Source organism: Gallinula chloropus (assembly GCF_964237585.1).
Source record: "Gallinula chloropus genome assembly, chromosome: 8".
NCBI classification, from domain to species: Eukaryota; Metazoa; Chordata; class Aves; order Gruiformes; family Rallidae; genus Gallinula; species Gallinula chloropus.
This window is the reverse complement of record NC_140093.1, coordinates 4314766-4338119: the sequence shown is the minus strand read 5'-3', so window position 1 is coordinate 4338119 and position 23354 is coordinate 4314766. Positions and strand designations below refer to the sequence as shown.

Sequence of the window (23354 nt, the reverse complement as noted above, 5' to 3'; positions counted from 1 at the left end):
ACATTTAATTATAAATATTTAGCTAAAAAAGCGTGATTTATAAAATATAATCTGTGAAGATATATACACACAGTTTAATTGTTTAGCAATCCTTTCACCTGACATTAAAGAGGAGAGGTTTTTCTATTTATTATTCCACGCTCACAGTTTAGTGCTCACAGTTTAAGAAGCAAGACAGACAAGTGAAAAAGATGACTGGTGAGTTTTGTTCTGGAAAGAGGAAAAAATAACCCATAAAAATGCACAACCTGGGGTAAGAGCAGAGGCAGAACTTGAGCAAATCCACCTTTCAAGAGAGGTCTCAGAGGGAACACAGCTCCCTGCCACAACTTACAGCATTATATATCCAGACAAGCAGCGGGCATTTTAACATCTGTGGGCAAGTTTCCCATGATCACACCCCCCCACACACCCCCCAATAAACAGCTAATAGTCTAGTGCAAGCCCTCTGAATCGAGCTAAACCTGCTCTCCTCACTGCTCCTCCCTTCTGCAGCAGGGATGGCTGGTGATACCCGTCACGGCGCTACCGAAACCCAACCCAGTCACCTTCATGATTCAGGATGTGAGCAAAGTTCCAAACAGAACCCCCAGTGTGCCACCTGACTGCATTGTCCAGCTGGGAAATACCCCTTAGAAACAGATACAGCTGCCAAAGGCTGGAAAATACAGTGAAGCTGTACAGTACACACTACGTGTGATGGAATGTGAATGGATACATGGTCAGGCAACTCAGTTTTATGTTCCTTGGTTCAGAGAGTGCCAGCTTCCTCCCTTCCCAGTCTCAGGGCTTCTCACCTCTTATGGAAAGGTTTATGACTATGGCACTTCAGAGAAGAAAATCTGGAAGACTCTCCCAACATGCTGGGTGGCAGAAAATGCTACAGAAAACAATTAATTAATTTGATCTGTGTCCTAGTAACTATTTTTCTCTCTTCACAGTGTTTTCACAGTGCCTGTGGCACTGAGCATTGAGGACGAAGGAAAGGGATAGTCAAGGATGTGTGACAACACCCAACAGCAGTACAAACGTACAGGGAGGCAGAGCTGTACCTCGTACGCCGATTTACACGAGGCCCAACTACTTGCCTGTAAGCAAGGAATGGATTACTAAGGAGTTAAGAGAAGAAGGATGGCTAAGGAAAGAGGAACGGAGTCGTCGAGCACGACGCTTGTCAGTGCTGCCCGTGATCTGCTACCTGATGCTGCTGCTTCAGGGCTCCGTGGTCCTGGCGGCTCCGAGCGAGCAGCGTGCGCGCGTCGCCTCGAACTGCAGGAGCTGTGCCCCTAGGAACTCAGGAGGATCTTCAGGAGAGGAAGGCTAGCAAAGCTGTAAGGAGTTTTAGGCAGGATCCAGGCAGTTCTCTCCAAGGTAGAGCCCTGATCTGGGGAACGTACCAAGTCGTGTGCAGTCTCGGAGTTGGTGCTGGCTGGTGGGTTACTGGGTGAACGCTGACTTTAGCTCCCTGAACGCCGCCCGGCGGTGCTTCCTCTCCTCCTCTTCCCGCTTCCGCTCGTCCTGCTCGGCTTTTATCTCTGCTTCAAACTTACTGGCTGAAGAGAGGGCTTGAACCTTTCCCAGGAGAGAAAATAAGAGAGGGTCAGGCTTTCCATCAGAGCCAGAACAGCTCCTGCATCAGCAACACAGAGCTCTGTGCCGCATCCTGAAGCTCTGTCAGGATGGGTCAAGTACTAATTACACAGCAGCACCTGGGCACGTACTCCTAATACTCGTCAGGTCACTTGACTTCACCATTGATAAAAGAAAGGCCATTTATTAATAAGCCACCACCAAGTGACCAAACCACTGCTGTCAGTACCGGGTCACATCCATCCCTTCTGTGAGCAGGCAGCAGAGCACCACTTGTGAGGATACAGTGGGAAGAAAGTGCTGCAGAAAACAGCTCTGAATCACAGCCAGATCTGGGAACATCAGACTACACCACGGCTAAGCTGCAGATCAAAGAGACATTGTTTATTTGCTGGCTATTTTTCCAAGCTTTCATCTCAGTACATCTGCTGTGCAATAGCCCTGTTCTGCTCTTGGGAAAAAACCTTCTTATATAAACAAGCAGGATTATTTTCTCTCCAGGAGAGCTCTCAAAAAGGGTGCTTTGTCAGCTTGGAATGGGGCAAATCTCTGTCTGCCAAGCCCGGGACCCTGCAGAACAGCTTCCATTCCAAAGGTTACAGAGAGCTGCTCAAGAAAGAGGTCCGAAACCCTATACTCCAAAAAGCCCCATTCACCACTGAGCTCAGCATTCAGGTTGAGGGAGGTTTTGCAAAATGGACAGCAAACTCAGCCCCTTCAGTTTCCAGGAGCTTTTGTCTCTAGAAGCAGCCAGCCAGCTAGCCACATAGAGCTCCCAGCCACAGGGCCACAGGTCAGCCAGTCAGCTCTTCCAGGGAAAAACTCCCCTCAGAGACAGTGAATGAAGCCATTCTGGCATCAACAGATCATCTTTGCTAAGTCCTGGGAAAGGGGAGAGGTGCCTGAGGGCTGGAGGAAAGCAAATGGTACTCCAGTCTTCAAACAGGGCAAGAAGGACCTGGTCAGCCTCACTCCCATCCCTGGAAAGGTGATGGAATGACTTATTCTTCGAGCTGTCTCTAGGCACATCAAGGATAAGAGGGTCATTAGGAGCAGTCAGCATGGCTTTACCAGGGGGAAGTCATGTCTGAGTCATCTAATAGCCTCTCATGAGGATGTAACCAGGTGGATAGATGATGGTAGGGCAGTGGATGTGGTCTACCTTGACCTCACTAAAGCATCTGACACCATCTCCCACAGCATCCTGGTGGCTAAACGGAGGAAGTGTGGGCTGGAAGGTCGAGTAGGGAGAGCTGGTCGAAGGGAAGAAGCCAGCAAGTTTTGGTCAAAGGGACAGAGTCTGGCTGGAGGCCTCTATATAGTGGAGTCCCTCAGGGGATGGTACTGGGACCTGTACTATTCAATATACTCACTGGTGACCTGGATGGGGGAATAGAGTGTACAATCAGCAAGTCTGCTGCTGACACAGAACTGGGAGGGGTGGCTGCCACCCCAGGGGCTGTGCTGCCATTCAGCAAGACTCAGACAGGCTGGAGAGTTGGGCAGGGAGAAGTTGAATGAGGTTTCACAAGGGCAAGTGTAGGGTCTTGTATTTAGGGAAGAACAACCCCAGGTACCAGTATAGACTGGGGACTGGCCTGTTGGAGAGCAGTGTGAGAGGGACCTGAGGGTCCTGGGGGACAGCAGGATGACCATGACCAGCAATGTGCCCTTGTGGCTACAAAGGCCAACGGCATCCTGGGGTGTATTAGAAGGGGGGTGGTTAGTAGCTCAAGAGAGGTCCTTCTACCCCATTGCTCTACCCTGGTGACACCACACCTGGAGTATTGTATCCAGTTCTGGTCCACACAGTTCAAGAAGGACACAGAACTCCTTGGAAGAGCCCAGCACAGGGCTGATAAAGGGAGTGGAACACCTTCCTTGTGAGGACAGGCTGAGGGAGCTGGGCCTCTTTAGCTTGCAGGAGACCAGGGGGACACACCTTAATAATGTTTATCAATATGTAAAGGGCGAGAGTCAGGAGGCTGGAGCCAGGCTCTGCTCAGGGATGGCAGTGACAGGACAAGGGGCAGCAGATGCAGCTGGAGCAGAGAAAGTTCCTTGTGAATGTGAGGAGGAACTTTTACACTGTGAGGGTGACGGAGCTCTGGGTCAGGCTGCCCAAAGAGGCTGGGGAGTCCAGCTCTGGAGACATTCAAACCCACCTGGACCTGCTACTGTATGACTTAGTCTGGGTGATCCTGCTCTGGCAGGGGGGTTGGACTAGATGATCTTTCGAGGTCCCTTCCAGCTCCTAACATTCTGTGAGTCTGTGATCTGCAGATCACAGGGGAAAGCTGTAGCTAGAGCCCAGCACAAAGTCTGAAGGGAAAAGCTACAGCTGAGTTTAGGGGTGGGGCATGAAATCTGCATCTTTTTAGCTAGGGAGAAATCTGGCCGAACCCTCTATCAGACAGCAAGCAGGGGCAGTGTCACAGCATCACAGGGGCAGGTAAGCCAGCATGCAGAGCTTTGTCACACTCCTCCATACCATACCTTAGCTTCAAAGAAGTTCTTGGCTCCTTTGACTCCCTCAATGGAGACATCTATCTCAGAGAGCTTCGCAAGAGTCAACAGGCCGCTGTCCTCCTCGAGCTCCCCAGCTGCAGCCTTATGGAAAATCAGCAGGAACTAGCAAGACAGAGAGGAAACAGTCAGGTTCTTCACTGAGGCTCACACAGGGTGGACACTTACTGGGGGGGAGCTGGAATGAACGTTGCTGAGGGAAGGAAGCCAGGTCTATGGAAAAGAAGTGGCACCAGGCAAGTGCACTCCAGTGCCCTGTCTCTAGGTCTCCACATCCTCATGGTGCATTCGAGCCCCCCACCAGCTTCCCCAGTGTCCTGGGGGCTCAGCTCACATCCCATGACACTGAAAGCAGGGCAGAGGTGGCCCTGGCTCACACCTGAAGCCCAGGCTCTCCGGACCAAGGCACCACACGCTCCTGTTGAAGGGGATCAGCAGCCCAAGCACATGGACTCATAAGGAATCCGGGCACTGCCTGGCTGCTCGGAACCCTGCCCAAGCATCACCATCAAGGTAGTACAGGAAGAGGCAGGGGGATATAAAGGTCAAACACACCAGTACAACAGAACATCAATACTTCAGCTGGTCCCTTGTCCAGGGCATGGGAAAAGTGACTCAGAGCAATCCATCCTCAGAGCCATGCCTCAGGGTGTCCCAGGGAAGCCCAGGTGCTTTCACTGAGGTGCACAAAGCCTACATGTTCTGTAGCATACATTGAATAGCATACAGGAGAGCTTCCCTAAGGCCCATCACAGCTCAGGACAGAGGCATGCCCTTGTGACCAAGTGACTTGAAAGGAGCGTCCACTGGCTTTAAAACCTTTGTCCTGCGCTGGATGTGGATATTGAACAGCTCCAGAGTGGCTGGAGCAGAGTGCCCACTGGCCTGTGAACTGCCAAGGGAAGGCCACAGAAAGCGAGATGTACTACCCACCTTTTCCTTTCTGAACACAGAGGGGACAGGACCTGCCTGCTCAGATCTAGAGACCTCTGTACCCCCTTCCACCTGCCAACCCGACGCCAGGTTAAGCTGTGGCTGCTCTGCACAAGGTGAGAGGCCCTGTCGCTCCCTGCTACGCCCCAGGAGGCACCTCAATGCTTGGCCCAGTGCTGAAAGAACAGAGACCGAAACAAGGCACCTGGGTACAGGAAGAGCACAAGCGACAAAAGCTGTGCCACCGCTTCAGCCCCAGCACCCGGGGCTGCCCCAAGTCCCTTTCCCACGGGGCCATCGGGTCCCTCTGGTGCTGCCGCCCTCGGGAATGGCCCGCGGGGGACTTTGCTGCTGCCTGCAGAGGTGTCCCGGAGGAGGGCAGCAGAGCCCCGGCACCCGTGCTGAGCCAGCCTCTCCCGCCTGCTCCCCGCTGCTCGCAGCGGCTGGTGGAGACGCAGGAATTTGGGAGGGCGTCCCGTGGGGAAGGGTGGGGAGATGACAGCAGCGCTGGCTGCCCTCTCGCACAGGCAGCGTCACCCAACCTGGCTTCATCCAGCTGCCTCGTAAGCGGCGTACGGAGCAGCTGGAGAGCAGCAGCGCTTGGGAGGGACCTCTTCCCCCTCCAAACACATGTGAGAGATCTGGTGATTCTCTGCTGAATGGGCAGAACATCCTGCTCAGAAAGAAACCAAAACCCTCCCCCAGATCTCCTCTGCTGGGATCCACAAGGTTTGGGCTAGTTCCTCTCTCCTTCCCCTCCCACCCCACCAGGGACACGAAGGGCTGGCAGGCAGGCTGGCATTACTCATGGTTCCTCCTCAAGAGTTTCTGCTCCACCCTGTGAGTCTTCCTGGCACTGGAAAAGGGCAGCAGAGTCCTGAGGTCTGGTAGGGCTCTCAACCAGGGAGGAACTGGAAACTCCCAGTCACAAGTACAAGTGCACATGAGTCATCCTGAAAACTAGGGAATGGAGCAGCAATTCTCCCAGGGGATGCAGCCTGCCACCACCAGCAAGCTGAGCTCAGGGAAGCCATGGACAGTCACTGGCTGGGGTGGACACAGCATTAACATCAGCCCCAGGGACCCAGCAAGGCAGACCACGGGGTCTCGTGCTGCCTTCCACTGCAGCAATCCTTCCTCCTGCAGCACACCTCCTGCTGCCCACCTCAGCACTCACCCCCCTCTGGGCACCTGTCCTTGCTAACTAGAGGAGCACATGGAATCTGCATCCAGCTTCCCAATGAGGCCCCATTCCCAGCCCTTCTCACACACCTGCTGTGTCCAGGGCACGCTGCACACAGCTGAGCCTCAGGAAGAGGGCAAAGCCCTGCTCTCAAGGAGGGCAGAACACACACTTTGCACCCCACTACCCTCACAAGGGGTAAGAGATATCTGCTCTCCCATCCATCCTGATCCAAGTCCTGTCCCCACCTATGGCAGGTCTCCGTGATGCTGGAGCTACGAGGTCCCACCGGGCACCACGCTGGCCTCAGGGATGAGAGTGAAGGTCGGGGACCGACTGAACGGCGGCGTGCCAGGACAGCAGTGCCACCAGAGGCTGGGGCTTGCACTAGCCCTGCCAGCAAACACATGACATGTGTCAACATTGAAGCTGGTGTAGGGGACAGTGGGTGGATTTTTGTGGGTTCTAGATAGCAGCCACAATTAGACATTATTATTATAGCAATTAACTCTGGTTTCCTGTGGTAATGCCAGAGCTAGGCAGTCAGAGGTAGTTTCCTCCCCAGCTACACCTCATCTTTTAAGCCTAATTCTTTGCTTGAGTCAGGAGACACCTTATACGGGTAATGGCTGATGTACTGACAGGCACTGGAAGCTCAGTGGTGGAAGGCAGCTTTCCTAACAGGGCCAGCAGCAAGCCAGAGCCACACAAGTCAGTTTTCCAGGCAGCAGCTAACATGGGAAGGAAGGACACAACACTACTCAAAGCACCAACAAACAGTGGAAGAGGAACTCTCTGGCCAGGCCACAAGAAACATGCCTTCAGCAGGGACGTGAGGACTTTATATTCTCTGGAGAGGCAGACAGGAGCCCTCCTGTGCTCACGTTACACCCTGCAGAGCTCAGGACTCATTTCAAGCAGGGCTTCTCCTTGCCTTGCCAGAGTGCCTCAAGTCAGCCTGGTCACCCACCATGTGCTTGCGTGTAACCACCCCGCAGCAGCAGAGCGGGACAGGGCTACAGGCTGGTTCAGACCTCCTCACTGTGCCAAGAAACCTGCCTCCCTGCCAGTCCTCCACCTGAGCACAGCAGCCAGGCACAGTGCATCTGCAGGCAGCACCCCTCTCCTGTCCTACAGGAAGCTTCTGAGTACAAGCCAAAGCCACTGGGCGATTTGTCCCCAGAGCTGTGCCAGTGACACTCCTTCATTCCAGCCTGGCAGTTGCTTGACCATCGCTTTGCATCTGGCAAGAAGCTACAGCAGCCCCAGCTGCCACACGCTGCCTGCCAAGGGCTGGCAGCACAGGCAGCCCCTGACAGCCGGCGGGCGGCTGTACAGGGTGCTGTGCTCCAAACAGGCGGCAGCAGAAGAGGGGCCGCTCTGCCACTTGTGCTGCACCGCTGGTGCCAGCACATCATGATATCTTCCAGGGCCCTGGGGACAAAGACACTTCTCTTTCACAGGAGGGACCCCCTGCAGCAAGACAGAGGCTGTCCCCAGCACTGGCTGGGGTGAAGGGTGGCCCCAGGGGCACACGCAGAGGCAGAGGGCTCCTCCAGCCCCACACTGATTTGGCAGTTGCAGTCTAACTGGGGCTCAAGGGCACAGGGCTCTTCCTACTCTGCTCTATTCTTTGCTACCCCTGGTTCACCTCCAACCAGGTGCTTGCCCGGAGGAGCTGCCAGCTTAGGGCTTTGCTGGTGTGATCTGCCTGGTTCTTTGGACTCTCTTCTACTGCTGTCCTCTTGCAGCAACAGAAACACACCAAAAGCCTCGGGGGACAAAAGTGAGGAGAGATGGCATGGCCTGCCAGAACAGAGAGATGGTGCAGAAGCTCTGCCAGCTGCCAGTCACCCCTCACACCCCCACGGGCCACAGGCCCTGGCTGCTCATCCTCCTCCCTCCCAGGCATTGCTAAAGGTCCCAGCACTTCCCAGATGAACAACTTGCCACCCTGAGCTGTGAAGAGCTCTGCACCTCATCTCCACAACCAAGCTCCACGCTGCAAGGGACAGAGCGAGAGCGCAGCTGCTTGGGGCCCACTGCAGCTGTCCCCTGGGGCGGGAGGAAGCAGGGCAGCAGCACAGCCCCACTGCTGTGGGACAGGAGCAGCACTGGCCCTCCCACTGCCTGAGGGGCTGGCATGTAACTCAAAGCCACAGTGTGACATGAGGCAGCAATCAAAGCCAGGGAGGATGGAACAGAAGGTTTTGATATCCGGGCTCCCACTTCCTGCTGAGTTGGGTACCCTTGTGTGCATGCAAGGCACTGCTCAAATCTCCCCTCTCTCTTCCTCCACCCAGCAGCAGATCCTGGCCTGCCCACACTGCTCCCAGCTGTCCCAGCAGCAGATCCTGGCCTGCCCACACTGCTCCCAGCTGTCCCAGCAGCAGATCCTGGCCTGCCCACACTGCTGTCCCTGCTGAGCCAGCATGCAGGACTGCTGCATCGCCCCTCTGCTCCTGGCTGCAGGGAGGGGAGCACCCCTGTGCAGCTCGCTGTGGCTGCCACTGCATCACACAGAGGAGGACCCAATACAAGCTGGGAGAGGAAACCTTCTGCATCCCATGAGCCCTTTTTCCCTGCGCTTGAAGCAAGGCCTGAGGCGCTGGGCTGTGGGAGCCCTGAGGCAAGACCTTGTGACTGAAGGGATGTGCCACCTCCAGCTACAGCAAGGAGCGGTGTCAGCATTCACAGGCAGCTGCAGCAGGACACAGCTGCACTCCCAAAGCAGGCAGAGAGACTGGAGAGCTTTGCCATTAGGTACCACTACTGCATTTGGGGATGGATGCTGGCAGTGGTCCACACCTCAAGCTCCCCACAGCATGGAGGAGCTCACCTGCTTCTCCACAGCACCCTACAGCTGCAGAAACAGAGGGGACAGTGGTACCTACAGCCGGAGTACAGGGCCTGGCTGCCTCCTCCCTTCACCCCACAGCCACATCAATGTCCTCTCTTGCAGCCACCCTCACCTCACGGAAGCTGAGCTTCCCATCAAAGTCTTCATCCACCTCCTTGATCATGTTCTTCAGCCCCAGGTGAGTCTGGGGGGCTCCCAGCTTTTCCATCATCAGCTTCAGCTCCATCAGGTCGATGTAGCCATCCCGTCCAGAGTCATACCTGCAGGGTGCAAAGGGGAAGGTGTCAGCCCCCATCATCCCCCAGGCCCATCTTCCCAGAAGAGGAACCGTGCAAATGGATCAAGTCACAGGGTGACTCAAAGCTGGGGGGAGAGGGGAAGCTGCGCAACACGGCCAGTGCTGAGATATATTAAGCTTGGGGAAGTGGCAGACAGCTTTCAGATCTGTCTCGCCAGAGGCAGAACTGCTCAGCAGAGGTTGGACCAAACCACCCACACAGAAGGAGCATGGAGGAGCTCAGCTTATCTCAGCAGGATTTCCATCTCGCCCACTCGCTGTCCGGTGCAAAGGTTACTTACACACAGCTTGCACCAGCACGGTGAGGCACAGCCACGCCAGATCCAGCTGCTGCCAGGCTCCTGCTCATTCAGAGGGGAAAACCACAGAGCAGAGACCAGCCAGAACCTCCCAGCAGTAGTAGTTATCTTTCTTTGCAAGTAAAACACACCCCCTCGAGCTGTTCATATCTCTCCTCTCCAAAATGGCTCTGTGCTACAGAAGCAGTGTGCTTCAGGGCAGCTGTTTGTTCAGTGTCCCCAGGCAGAGCACAAAGGCAGCCCTTGGGGGGAGCCCAACAATCCAGGCTGCACCAGCAGAGGAAACCCAGCACCCACCTCCAGGAACAAGCCTGGAGTGGGACCACGCTCCCAACGGAGCACAATGGACAGCAAGGGATCTGCAGGAGCAAGGGGCAGAGTGCTTTGGGGACGGAGAGGCAGCGACCTGCCACCCTCAGCCTGGGACCACGCACAGCTTCTTGCCCTGAGAGGTGTGAGTAAGCCACCCGGCCCGCTCAGCAGCCACGCTTCACACCCAGCAGGGCCATCACCAGGGTTCAAAATCCAAAGGCTGGAGGGATGGGCACTGTGCTATCAACAGCCTGCCAGCAGCCCTCCCTTCCCCCACTCCTGCCATCACAGAGCTGGGGGCTTACATGGGAAGATGGGTCAGGGTCTGCCAGGCTGGGCTCAGCACCAGCACCCAGTTTGCCACTGTCCCCCCCACCACCACCTCAACCCAGACAGAACTAAACCCTGTCAGCTGTTCAGAAAGGACAGCCTAGGCACGGCACTGAAGCTCTGGCAGGGCAGTGAGATCCTCCTGCCTATCATCTTTCCTTGCCTGCTAGCTCTCTTCCAAAGAAACCAGGGCTGTGGCCATCCCAGCCCGAGCCCTGCACAGCTGTGGTCAGGCTGGAAGAAAGCCCTTTCCAGCTGGGAAACCTCCGAGCCGCAGAGGAAGCTGTGGCAGAGGAAGGCACGAACAAAGCTGCTGCTGGCCCCGAGCTGCACCCTGCCTTGTGCTGCCCACACAAGAGCTCTGCTCCTACCTTCACAGGCACAGGGTGCTTCTCCCCCCAAACCAGGGCAGCCTCTGTGGCTTTCCAGAGTCCCACCACCTCCACAACCCTCTTTTATACTCCACCTCTCCGTTTCCATGGGTGCCAGACCCCAGAGACCCCAAATGACAGGGACATCTCCACCGGGCAGGTGCACAGCCTCTGCTACCAATCCACCTACATGCTCTGAACCCAGCAAATCCACAAGCCCCCAGGACAGAGAGCTTTCTGGAAAACCCAGCAAGAAGCCTCCAGCAGAGCAGAAACCAGGGCACAGACCTGAGACATCCCAGGGAGCAGAGGCAGCAGGTTCATCACAGCAAGGCACTGGTTAATTAAGACACATGCTCCCAGCGTTACCCAGCCCAGCTCTGCAACACACTCTCAAGCCCTCACAGGGCTGTAATAATTGCAATGTTTAATTGCCAATTTGCTTTTCCTTTAAGCTTGGGAGAAAGGGTGTGGAGCCGTTCCTCTGGAGTGAGATGGCCAGAGAGAGAGAGAGAGAGGCAGCCCAGCGCATCGCAGAGGCCCTGGGTCCAGGAAGGCAGAAGGAGGGTGCGGGCTCAGCCTGCCCCTGCCAGGCTTTCCTCACCCTTCTGCTACCCCCAGGCAAACACAGGCCCTCGGTGCCTGCCGGGGCGCTGAGCCTAGGGCCCAACAGCCCGAAAGGGTTAAGCGTGAGGCACGGCTTCGGGGCGTCATCCCTGCCGAGAGGCAGCACAAAGCCAGGATTGTGAGGAATGGGGTCTTGCCAGCAGCAGGCCTGGCTGCGGAGCCCCACGCTGTGCCAGCCACACAATGGGTGTGGGGAGCACCAGGCCAGGGTACAGCCAGAAACCAGGTTACCCGCCCCTTGTGCCTGGGGATGGGCAGACAGTGGGACGCTGAAGCCCCCAGACACTCAGAGAAACCGGCAGCACCCTGCAAACTGCTGCATTCCCTCCCCACCCCCCTCACCTCCCAAAACAGCCGGAGTATTTTAGGAGCTGGGTACAGCCGCTCGGCTGCCACAGAGCTGCAGCCAGACTATTTAGGGAGACACATATTTATAGGGCATGAGAGACACGTAATTCATCCCCTCCTGCCTCCCCCAGGGCACAGACCTGAGACATCCCAGGGAGCACAGGGCACAGGGCTCAATGGGGCACGGTGCAGGCTGCACCTTGCTGGCACACCTCAGCCCTGCCAAAAACCCCACTGCCCACCCCTCGGGGGCTCCCAAAGCCCCCACCACCCACCCCTTGGGGGCTCCCAAAGCCCATTGAGCTCCCCTTCAGGGCCCAGGGTTCCAGCCAGCCCTAGATACCTCTCGCCCATCTCGCTGCCTACGGAGCAGCCTTGTCTGTGACGGACACTGGTCAGCCCTCACAGGCAGCACTGGCAGAGCTGGAGGACAGCAGGGCAAGTTTGGTCCCTAAATGCACCCCAGGGAGGCATCCTGTCCCATAGGCCAGAACTGGCTCCTGGCCCCACCGTCACCCACTGTCCTGCCATGACACGGGAGCTTTGCTTCAGGCTCAGAGCTCCCCGGGCTGCCAGCCAAGCCTCAGCCCAGTGACGCGCAGGCATTACGGGCAGAGGGGCTGTCGTGCTGACAGGCAGAGGCGGCTCACGTGGCCGGCAGGCAGTGGCACAGCCATGGCGGGGCCCAGCGCTGCACCACGGCCTGGCAGCACCGCTGCAGCAGCGCTCCTGGCAGCGGAGGAGACACAGGCAGCAGCTGCCAAAGTCTGCTGCAAGAAGGATGCGCCCAGCTCCCCAGGCTGGCTCGCTTCCACCCCGGCTGCCGAGGCACCGGCGGAGGCAAGCAGGAGGAGAAACTGTGGCAGGAAAGAGGGAAGAGCTGCTGGACAGACCTGCTGAAGAGCAAGAGGTGCCTCACACGCCGTCAGAGCCCATGTGCAAGCACAGCACTGGTGTTACCCAGTGCAGCTGAGGGGTCATGCCACAGAAGGAGGGTCAGGAAGCGAGGGGAGGTGCTGAGGACTGACTGCATCACCTGTACCGACCCAGCCGTTGCCTCCCCAGAGCCTTTAACAACAAATCCAAGGGGAAGAAGGAAAAGGATCGTGGCACGAGCAGTCCCAAATGCGGAAGGATCAACGAGCACTTCTTAAACATTCAGTGCTCAGAGAAAGGCTGGAAGGAAACCTGCCCACCCTGTACACACCCACCGTACCTGAGCTTGCTCCACCTGAGCTTCTCTCTGCAGCCCCTGTGCACTACAACAGCCCGATACAGACTTTGGAATAAGCAGTTGGTGCTGAAGCAGTAGTAATATCTTCCTAAATGTTTCAAAACCCTTTCTAAGTAGTATTTTATTCCCTCTGAGCATTGTGCTTCACTTTACATGGAGAGGGAGGGACTGATCTCTTCTCCCTGGGATCCGGTGATGGGATGCACAGGAATGGTTCAGAGCTGCCACAGGGAGAATCAGGCTGGACATGATGAAGCAATTCCTTACCCCAAGGGGGATCAGAGACTGGAACAGGCTTCCTGGAGAGGCAGCCGATGCCCCAAGCCTGTTGGTAAGAGGTGTTTGGACAGTGCCCTTAACACACCTGAACTTCTAGGTCAGCCCTGAAGCAGTCAGGGAGGTGGACTGGACTGGTCTGTTCCAACCAGAACATTCCTGCTGTTGTCAAGAGCTTTGGAAACAATTCCTCCTCACTGGGGTGAGGACAGGAACAGGTTCTGGCCTCCCCAGCCAGGGCAGCAGCAGCTCCCTGGCTCTTGGAGGGATGGGAAACCAAGATGCCAGTCACCTCCAGCAAGATCTCCTGACATGCAGGGTGAGACCCTGAGGCACTGAAGCGTCCATGCTGGGAGTGTGGCACCTGGGGGTGGCCAAGTCCCCACAGAGATGATCTTCCTGCCTGCTGGGACTCCAGAGACACACACCAGAGAGCTGGTCACACCAGGAGCACGGCAGTCTTGGAACAAGCAGCTCTGCTGCAGCGTGTCAGGCAGGTCCTGTGGCACAAAGGCACCTGGCAAGGGGCTCCCCAGCAGCCCCAGGAGGGCAGGGGGACGTCCCAACCAGAAGCCACTCGTGAGATGCACAGGAATTCCCTGAGCACAGCAGCAACAGCGAGGCTGGAATTCCTCCACTCCCTCGCACCCCACGGAGGAAGCTGGTGGCTGTGTTCCTCCCCTCCACATGCCTCTGAAAGGTCACTGGTGTCAGGCACAGCCTCCCAGCACGCCTTTCCCACCCCCTCTCCACCATCTTCCTGGGCAAGAGGGCACCAAGAGGAGCTGGGAGGCTCCAGAGCTCCTGGGGGTTTGCTCAAAAGACTTGGTGAGGGAGGTTATCATGGTTACCACAGTCCCCACACATTGTCAGAATAGTGAGCTAATTAGGTCATATTATAATTAGACTTAACTGCAGACTTCCTGGTCCCTCTGCCAAAAAGAGAGACACCCACCCTGAGAGCTGCCTGCACCCAGCGGTCCCCACACGCCCCAGCACCCACACCCCATCTCTGGGAGAACGGGGCCAAACCTGGAGGGTTCTACCAAGAGGCAGCTCGGACAAGAGGGAGGAAAGAGACTGGCAGCAGCAGCAGGGACCATCGCTTCGGTGTCGGAGCAGCACTCGGATGAAACCCTGGATCAGGAGGTCCCATGTTCAGACAGGCTCTTCGCTCCCACCCCAGCACACTTGGGGCCACCAGCTGTCCCACTGGGACACACTGACAGACACCACCACCAGAGCTCTCTCTTCACAGCCAAAGTGCCCTGAACCAGCCCACACCTCACCAGGGTCTCACAAACTCAAGTTTAACCCCGATTACAGATTTACAGGAGCCACTAAAGTGGTAAGAAACCTTCTGGATGCAAAGCCTGACAGCAGAAACCTGGCACCCTTCAGCAGCGTGCAGATACAGCCCCGACTGTCACAGGCTTATGTTTTAACCCTTAGCAAGAAAGACCCAGGGCCAATAAGCCACAGAGGGAATAAAAACCTTAATCACATTAACTCAAGCTCTGAGTGGCAGGAATTAAGGGGAACATTTCCTCTCCTCCTGGAGCACGTGGTGTGAGCCAGTACTTGAAGCGGGTCACTCAGAGCAGATGGAGCAAAGACCAGCTCCTCCACCACCACCCACACCAGGTTCCTGTCACAGTGAGACCCGGGCTGGGGGTTTCTCTCCACCTGCCTGGGGGGCACAGGGGAGCAACGCAGCCCCTCTTCTTTCCCTTTGGGCACAGGCAGCACTCAGCTGCAATACTCCTCACCGGGCTTCCCAGCTACACTGACCAGCTGATTAGCATTCAACTGCAAAGCCGAGGTTTCCCGCTTACAAGGCCAGCATCTAATGAGCTCATTGTTGAAAAATTCGGCTGCAGTTCAGCTCTTCCACTTTTTGTTTCCCAAATCGCTGCTGTTCCTTTCCTCACCCCCACCCAGGGAGCGCCGGGACTCTCCCGCTGTTTGTCCTCCTGCCCTCACGGCACCACATCTCAGCCCTCTGGCAGGGCAGGACCCCCCTCTGGCAGCTATCGAGAGGGGCGCCGGGATGAGCAGGAGTCTCGCTGGGATGAGGAGTCTCTCCCGAACCACCTCCCTCTTCCTGCACCCAACCGCTGCCGCGGCGCTGCCCGCGCAACAAAGAGCTCCAGGGAGCCTGGGTGCCCACCGCACAGCCCTGGCTGGGGCCACCCAACACCCCGCCGTGCCAGGGGTTGGGAGCGTTCAACCGACACTCTTGGTGTCCTTCTCACGACCCCAACCCCCACAGTAGCCCAGGCAGCCTTCAGCTGGGAGGACCTAACCCTGCTCCGCTGGGGTCACCTCTAGCAGCTGAAGTAGGTCTCTGCACCTCGCCGTGCCTGCCTGCCGAGCTCCTCTGCGTCCTGCCTCCTCCTGCCCGGCAGCCAGCCGGACACCCCCCCTCCTCCTCGGGGCCGAGGGGACACCGCTCCTCTAGAGCGCGGGGGCTTGGAGTTGTGGAGGGGAACACCTACAGCCCACCCGCACAAGCCAAGCCAGGGAGGAGAGGAGCTGGCAGGGTGGTAGCCCTGGGAAGGGTCAAACCTTCCTGCTTCCAGCAGCTCGCTCTCCGCATCGCCGCCCGCAGCTCCGGTTGAATACAAAGCTCCCTGCCGGGAGCGGATCCCCCTCGCAGCCCCCTGGCAGGGTGGGACGAGAGGTGGGGCTCGGGCATCCTTGGGGTGCGCGGCCGGGAGCACAAAGCCCGGCAAAGGGCTCGGCGAGCAGAGCTACAGCCCGGCGGGGCAGCCAGCGCCGCTGCGGGGTCCCGGGACACGGAGTGCGGGGCAGCGGCGCCTGGACTCACCCCCCACCCCCTCCACCCCCTTTCCGCGCAGAGCATCCCCCAAAGCCACAGCCGCCGTCCCAAACTCAGGTAGAGCAGAGGCTGAGCTCCAACCCCCCCCCACCCCAAATCTCACAGGGGCAACAGGGGGATGGGCCGGCGCCGGTAACGCGCCGCAGCTTCCTTCGGCCCCACCGCAAAGCCGCGGCAAAACGCAAAGGCAAACATCTCGCCGAGAGCCGGCAGCCTCCCGGCCTGCCTGCCTGCCGCCAGATGTGCCCCCGGGGACGAGCCCGGGAAGGGCTGCGGAGGGAAAGACAGAGCCCCAAACCCGACGGCAGCGCCCGCAGGTCCGGGCAGGCGAGACCCTCCCTCCCCGCTGGGCGTGTGTCCGTGTCCCGTCCCCCCGCCCCATCACCCCGCTCCACTCACAGGCGGAACATGCGCTCCATGTCCTTGATTTGGCGGCGGCTGAACTCCTTGAACTCGGTGTAGGGGTTGAAGACGGCGGCCCGGCGGGGCTGCGCCGCCCCCTCGTTGATGTCCTGCCTCCGGCACAGCTTAGCGCTCAGCTCCGCGTCCGCGCTGGCCGTCAGGCTGCTCCTCTCCGCCTCGTCCCCGGCCGCCGCATCCTCCCCGGCCGCCTCCTCGCCCTTGCCCTCCGCGTCCCCCTCAGCGGCCGCCCCGCTCGCCTCCAGCTGCAGCCGCCGCTGCAGCTTCTGCGCCAGCTCCTCCGAGGCCATGGCCGGGCCCCCGCGCTCCCCGCACGGCTCCGCTCCGCTCCGCTCGGCTCCGGCGGGGCCCGCCCGCCCCGGCCCGCAACTTTATTCCCTCACTTGGAGGGAGCGGGGCGGAGCGGGGCGGGGGGAGGCCGGGCCGGGGCGGGGGGACGCCAGGACGGGGCGGGCGCTTAAGGAGGCGCGGAGGCTGCCGCGGCGGGGGTGTGGGGTGGGCGCGCTGCTGCCCCTCTCCCCGCCCCACCAACTCCCCCCCCTCGCCGGGGGGTGCCCTTTCCATGCAGCCCCACAGGCGGGTGGCACCCCAGAGGCTGACGGCCTCGGGTGAAGGTTCATCCCTTCGCAGGACTCGCCCCCGCTCAGGACCCCCGCGCGGGTACCCCCCTCCCCAGGCAGGGTGACCCCGCACTCGGGTACAACCTCACGGTTACCCTTCCCAAGCAACCCCCCCGCCGCGGGTAGGGACCCCTAGGGAGCCCCGTGCGCCCCCCACACCAGGGCGCCGGCCGGCCCTGGGATACAGGGGCCGGGTCCAGCCCCTCCGTGGGGTGAGTCCCCAGCCCGGGCGGGAGCTCCCATGGCTTGGGGGAGCAGACGGGCCTCCCCAGGCCCCCCACAGCCCACCCCACGCCTGCAGGGACGGCCGAGGACAGGCCCGCACCGTGCCGGGGCAGAGGGACCCCTTAAGCCCCGCCATGCGCCTCCCCTCTCTTATCTCCTTGGGCTAAAATTAACTCAGGACAAAGCTCAGCTCGGGCCGCGCTCCCCCTCCTTCTCCTGCATGAAAAACACGGGCAGCCCCTTCCCACCATCCCACTCCCCTTACTGGGCCAGCCCTCGGTGCCGTCCCTGCTGTGTCCTGGCCTCACAGGGGGCTGGGGGACTGGCCTGACCATCCCGACTATCCCAGGCTGATAGAAGGCCGTTTGCATCCCCCAAGATGGGATTAGGGCTGGCGTGGGGCGGTTTAGGGTGGCTGCTGATGGGATTTACCCACCCGGGAGGAGGGGGAGAAGAAAGCCCTGACTGAGACAAGCCACCTGCTTACAAAGCTCCCCCGTGGCTGAGCCTGTGTGTCACAGGGAACCTGTGCTGGCGGCTGTTCTCTGCCTGTTTCACACATGCAGACAGGCAGGCAGGAGCTCTCTGACTACCTGCCGTGCTGTGGTGACATACACTCGATCCTTTTGGGTGAGCTCAGTCCCACCAAACTGCTTGAGGCAATGCCTGGAGGGCTGGGGTGCAGAAACTCCCCCTGCCCTGTGCGGTGCCCAGCGGGGCTCCGGCTGGCTGCAGGGACAGGGCACCATGCCCAACGGAAAGGCCACTGCAGGAGGTTCACACCTGGAGAGGAAGGGGTACCCTGGGCATCTGCTTTGCCCTCGGGCAGTGCCACATCCAAGGTGGCAAGTCCCTCCTTTTCCCAAAGGGGCAGGGAGACCAGGTGGAACCTGTTGCAGGGTGGGTGACAGGCCAAACTGGAGACTAATGGATTGTGAGCGGCTTGTACAGCACCGGGGTGTCCAGATACCTGAGGGGAACGGGGTGAAACCCACAACAACACAGCCAGGTTGCCCTGTGATGAAAGGAAAACCCCAAGTGCTGGGGTAGGACCCGGCTGCTGAATCTAATGCTGATCCTCATGGGGGACTTCGATTCCCCAGGTATTTTCTGGGCAAGCAGCAGGGCCAGTCTGCAGTCCAGGCAACTTGTGCAACCTGTAGAGGACAATTTCCTGCTACAGACAGTGCAGGAACCTATGAGGGGAGGGCGGGTGCTGGGCCTTGTTTTTACCAACAAGGAGGGACTCGCTGGGGAAGTGAAGGTCAAAGTGGGGGAAGCTTGGGACAAAGTGACCATGAAATGGTCAAGTTCAAGATCCTGAGTGGAAGAAGCCAGCCAAAAAGTAGGATAGCTACCCTGAATTTTAGAAGAGCAAACTTTGATCTCCTCCACAACCTAACAGGAGCTGTCCTGTGGGCTATGCTGCTAGAAGGAATGGGAGCCTGTGGGAGCTGGCTGGCATTCACACAGCACTTCTTCCAAGCACAGGAATGATGCATCCCTTTGAGTAAGAGATGGGGAGAGAGAGGCAAAAGACCTGCATGGATGAGCAGGGAGCTAATGAGTAAACTCAAAGGGAAGCAGAAGGTCTATGAATTGTGGAAAAAGGGTCTGAGCACCTGGGAAGAATATAGGAATGTTGCTAGGGCCTGTAGGGATGCAACTAGGAAGCTAAAGCCCACTTGGAATTGAAACTGGCAAGGGACATAAAGGATAATAAAAAGGGGTTTTTTTAGATATGTGAATAGTAAGAGGATGACCAGGGATAATGTGGGTCCCTTGCTGAACGAGGCAGGTGTCCTGGTAACAGGGACCTTGCTTCAGTCTTCACTTCATAGGCCCCTCAGGACCCACAGACCTGGAAGAAAGAAATAGAGTTTGGGAAATGAAAAGCTTCCCTCTGGTTAAGATGGGGTTGGTCCAGGAGCATCTCAAATGGATTAACACACACAAACCCATGGGCCCGGATGGGATGCATCCATGTGTCCTGAAGGAGCTGGCGGAAGTGATTGCTGAGCCGCTCTCTATCATCTTCAACAGGTCTTTGAGAACAGGAGAAGTGCGTGAGGACTGGAGGATAGCCAATGTCACTCTGGGCTTTAAAAAGGGCAAGAAACAAGATCCCAGCACGTGTAGGCCTCTCAGCCTCACTTCTGTCCCTGGAAAGTACCACGACCTCCCGGTGACCAACAAGCCAAGTGAACAGCGGCCCTGACAACACCAACAGCCACAGCCCCTCTGCAGCTCCACCCCAAAAAAGGCCACGTAACAAGAGAGGTGCGGGGCGGAGGACGGCCCAGCTCAGCCCTCAAATCCCAGCCCGAGCAGCCAAAAGCAAAAGCCTACAGCACCTGGTATTCACAGGCAGTCTCCCATCCAAGTACTAAGCGGGCCCGACCCTGCTTAGCTTCCAAGATCAGACGAGATCGGGCATTCTCAGGGTGGTATGGCCATAGGCACCCCACTCACCGCAAACAGCCTACTCCAAGGACTGACAACAACCCTGGGACAGCAAAGGCTACAGCCCCATTCTTTCTCACAGGCTGCCCGGTGACCACCAAGCGCACAGCCGCACGGGCAACACCAACGGCCACAGCCCCTCTGCAGCTGCAACCCCACAGGACCCATAACAATAGGGGTGCGGGGCAAGGGAGACCCTGAATAGCCCCCAGCCCGAGCAGCGAAACACAAAAGCCTACAGCACCCGGTATTCCCAGGCGGTCTCCCATCCAAGTACTAACCGGGCCCGACCCTGCTTAGCTTCCGAGATCAGACGAGATCGGGCGTTCTCAGGGTGGTATGGCCGTAGGCACCCCCCTCACCGCAAACAGCCTACTCCAAGGACTGACAACCACCCCAGGACAGCAAAGGCTACAGCCCCATTCTTGCACCACAGGCTGCCCGGTGACCACCAAGCGCACAGCCGCACCGGCAACACCAGCGGCCACAGCCCCTCTACAGCTGCATCCCCACAGGACCCATAACAATAGGGGTGCGGGGCAGGGGAGACCCCGCACAGCCCGAGGACCCCAGCCCCAGCAGCCAAACGCAAAAGCCTACAGCACCCGGTATTCCCAGGCGGTCTCCCATCCAAGTACTAACCGGGCCCGACCCTGCTTAGCTTCCGAGATCAGACGAGATCGGGCGTTCTCAGGGTGGTATGGCCGTAGGCACCCCACTCACCGCAAACAGCCTACTCCAAGGACTGACAACCACCCCAGGACAGCAAAGGCTACAGCCCCATTCTTGCACCACAGGCTGCCCGGTGACCACCAAGCGCACAGCCGCACGGGCAACACCAACGGCCACAGCCCCTCTGCAGCTGCAACCCCACAGGACTCATAGCAATAGGGGTGCGGGGCAGGGGAGACCCCGCACAGCCCGCGGACCCCAGCCCGAGCAGCCAAACGCAAAAGCCTACAGCACCCGGTATTCCCAGGCGGTCTCCCATCCAAGTACTAACCGGGCCCAACCCTGCTTAGCTTCCGAGATCAGACGAGATCGGGCGTTCTCAGGGTGGTATGGCCGTAGGCACCCCACTCACCGCAAACAGCCTACTCCAAGGACTGACAACAACCCTGGGACAGCAAAGGCTACAGCCCCATTCTTTCTCACAGGCTGCCCGGTGACCACCAAGCGCACAGCCGCACCGGCAACACCAGCGGCCACAGCCCCTCTGCAGCTGCAACCCCACAGGACCCATAACAATAGGGGTGCGGGGCAAGGGAGACCCCGCACAGCCCGAGGACCCCAGCCCGAGCAGCCAAACGCAAAAGCCTACAGCACCCGGTATTCCCAGGCGGTCTCCCATCCAAGTACTAACCGGGCCCGACCCTGCTTAGCTTCCGAGATCAGACGAGATCGGGCGTTCTCAGGGTGGTATGGCCGTAGGCACCCCACTCACCGCAAACAGCCTACTCCAAGGACTGACAACAACCCTGGGACAGCAATGGCTACAGCTCCATGCTCGAAACACAGGCTGCCCGGTGACCACCAAGCGCACAGCCGCACGGGCAACACCAACGGCCACAGCCCCTCCACAGTTCCACCCCAAAAAAGGCCACGTAACAAGAGGGGTGCGGGGCAGGGGAGACCCTGAGGAGCCCCCAGCCCGAGCAGCCAAACGCAAAAGCCTACAGCACCCGGTATTCCCAGGCGGTCTCCCATCCAAGTACTAACCGGGCCCGACCCTGCTTAGCTTCCGAGATCAGACGAGATCGGGCGTTCTCAGGGTGGTATGGCCGTAGGCACCCCACTCACCGCAAACAGCCTACTCCAAGGACTGACAACCACCCCAGGACAGCAAAGGCTACAGCCCCATGCTCGAAACACGGGCTGCCCGGTGACCACCAAGCGCACAGCCGCACGGGCAACACCAACGGCCACAGCCCCTCCGCAGTTCCACCCCAAAAAAGGCCACGTAACAAGAGGGGTGCGGGGCAGGGGAGACCCTGAGTAGCCCCCAGCCCGAGCAGCCAAACGCAAAAGCCTACAGCACCCGGTATTCCCAGGCGGTCTCCCATCCAAGTACTAACCGGGCCCGACCCTGCTTAGCTTCCGAGATCAGATGAGATCGGGTGTTCTCAGGGTGGTATGGCCGTAGGCACCCCACTCACCGCAAACAGCCTACTCCAAGGACTGACAACCACCCCAGGACAGCAAAGGCTACAGCCCCATGCTCGAAACACGGGCTGCCCGGTGACCACCAAGCGCACAGCCGCACCGGCAACACGAACGGCCACAGCCCCTCCGCAGTTCCACCCCAAAAAAGGCCACGTAACAAGAGGGGTGCGGGGCAGGGGAGACCCTGAGGAGCCCCCAGCCCGAGCAGCCAAACGCAAAAGCCTACAGCACCCGGTATTCCCAGGCGGTCTCCCATCCAAGTACTAACCGGGCCCGACCCTGCTTAGCTTCCGAGATCAGACGAGATCGGGCGTTCTCAGGGTGGTATGGCCGTAGGCACCCCACTCACCGCAAACAGCCTACTCCAAGGACTGACAACCACCCCAGGACAGCAAAGGCTACAGCCCCATTCTTGCACCACAGGCTGCCCGGTGACCACCAAGCGCACAGCCGCACGGGCAACACCAACGGCCACAGCCCCTCCGCAGTTCCACCCCAAAAACGGCCACGTAACAAGAGGGGTGCGGGGCAGGGGAGACCCTGAGGAGCCCCCAGCCCGAGCAGCCAAACGCAAAAGCCTACAGCACCCGGTATTCCCAGGCGGTCTCCCATCCAAGTACTAACCGGGCCCGACCCTGCTTAGCTTCCGAGATCAGACGAGATCGGGCGTTCTCAGGGTGGTATGGCCATAGGCACCCCACTCACCGCAAACAGCCTACTCCAAGGACTGACAACCACCCCAGGACAGCAAAGGCTACAGCCCCATTCTTGCACCACAGGCTGCCCGGTGACCACCAAGCGCACAGCCGCACGGGCAACACCAACGGCCACAGCCCCTCCACAGTTCCACCCCAAAAAAGGCCACGTAACAAGAGGGGTGCGGGGCAGGGGAGACCCTGAGGAGCCCCCAGCCCGAGCAGCCAAACGCAAAAGCCTACAGCACCCGGTATTCCCAGGCGGTCTCCCATCCAAGTACTAACCGGGCCCGACCCTGCTTAGCTTCCGAGATCAGACGAGATCGGGTGTTCTCAGGGTGGTATGGCCGTAGGCACCCCACTCACCGCAAACAGCCTACTCCAAGGACTGACAACCACCCCAGGACAGCAAAGGCTACAGCCCCATTCTTGCACCACAGGCTGCCCGGTGACCACCAAGCGCACAGCCGCACGGGCAACACCAACGGCCACAGCCCCTCTGCAGCTGCAACCCCACAGGACCCATAACAATAGGGGTGCGGGGCAGGGGAGACCCCGCACAGCCCGAGGACCCCAGCCCGAGCAGCCAAACGCAAAAGCCTACAGCACCCGGTATTCCCAGGCGGTCTCCCATCCAAGTACTAACCGGGCCCGACCCTGCTTAGCTTCCGAGATCAGACGAGATCGGGCGTTCTCAGGGTGGTATGGCCGTAGGCACCCCACTCACCGCAAACAGCCT

The 23354-nt window shown here is 58.8% G+C and overlaps 1 protein-coding gene across 1 annotated transcript; it reads right to left on the bottom strand.

Annotated features, from left to right (window-relative positions):
• Positions 1–1242: 1242 nt before the first annotated feature.
• Positions 1243–16739, bottom strand: EFHD1 (EF-hand domain family member D1; the record flags this gene model as incomplete). Its single annotated transcript, XM_084267663.1, has 4 exons — positions 1243–1572; positions 4087–4221; positions 9205–9352; positions 16429–16739. The coding sequence occupies 4 exons, from the start codon at positions 16737–16739 to the stop codon at positions 1438–1440; spliced, it is 729 nt and encodes a 242-aa protein (XP_084123789.1). The 3' UTR covers positions 1243–1437.
• Positions 16740–23354: the final 6615 nt, after the last annotated feature.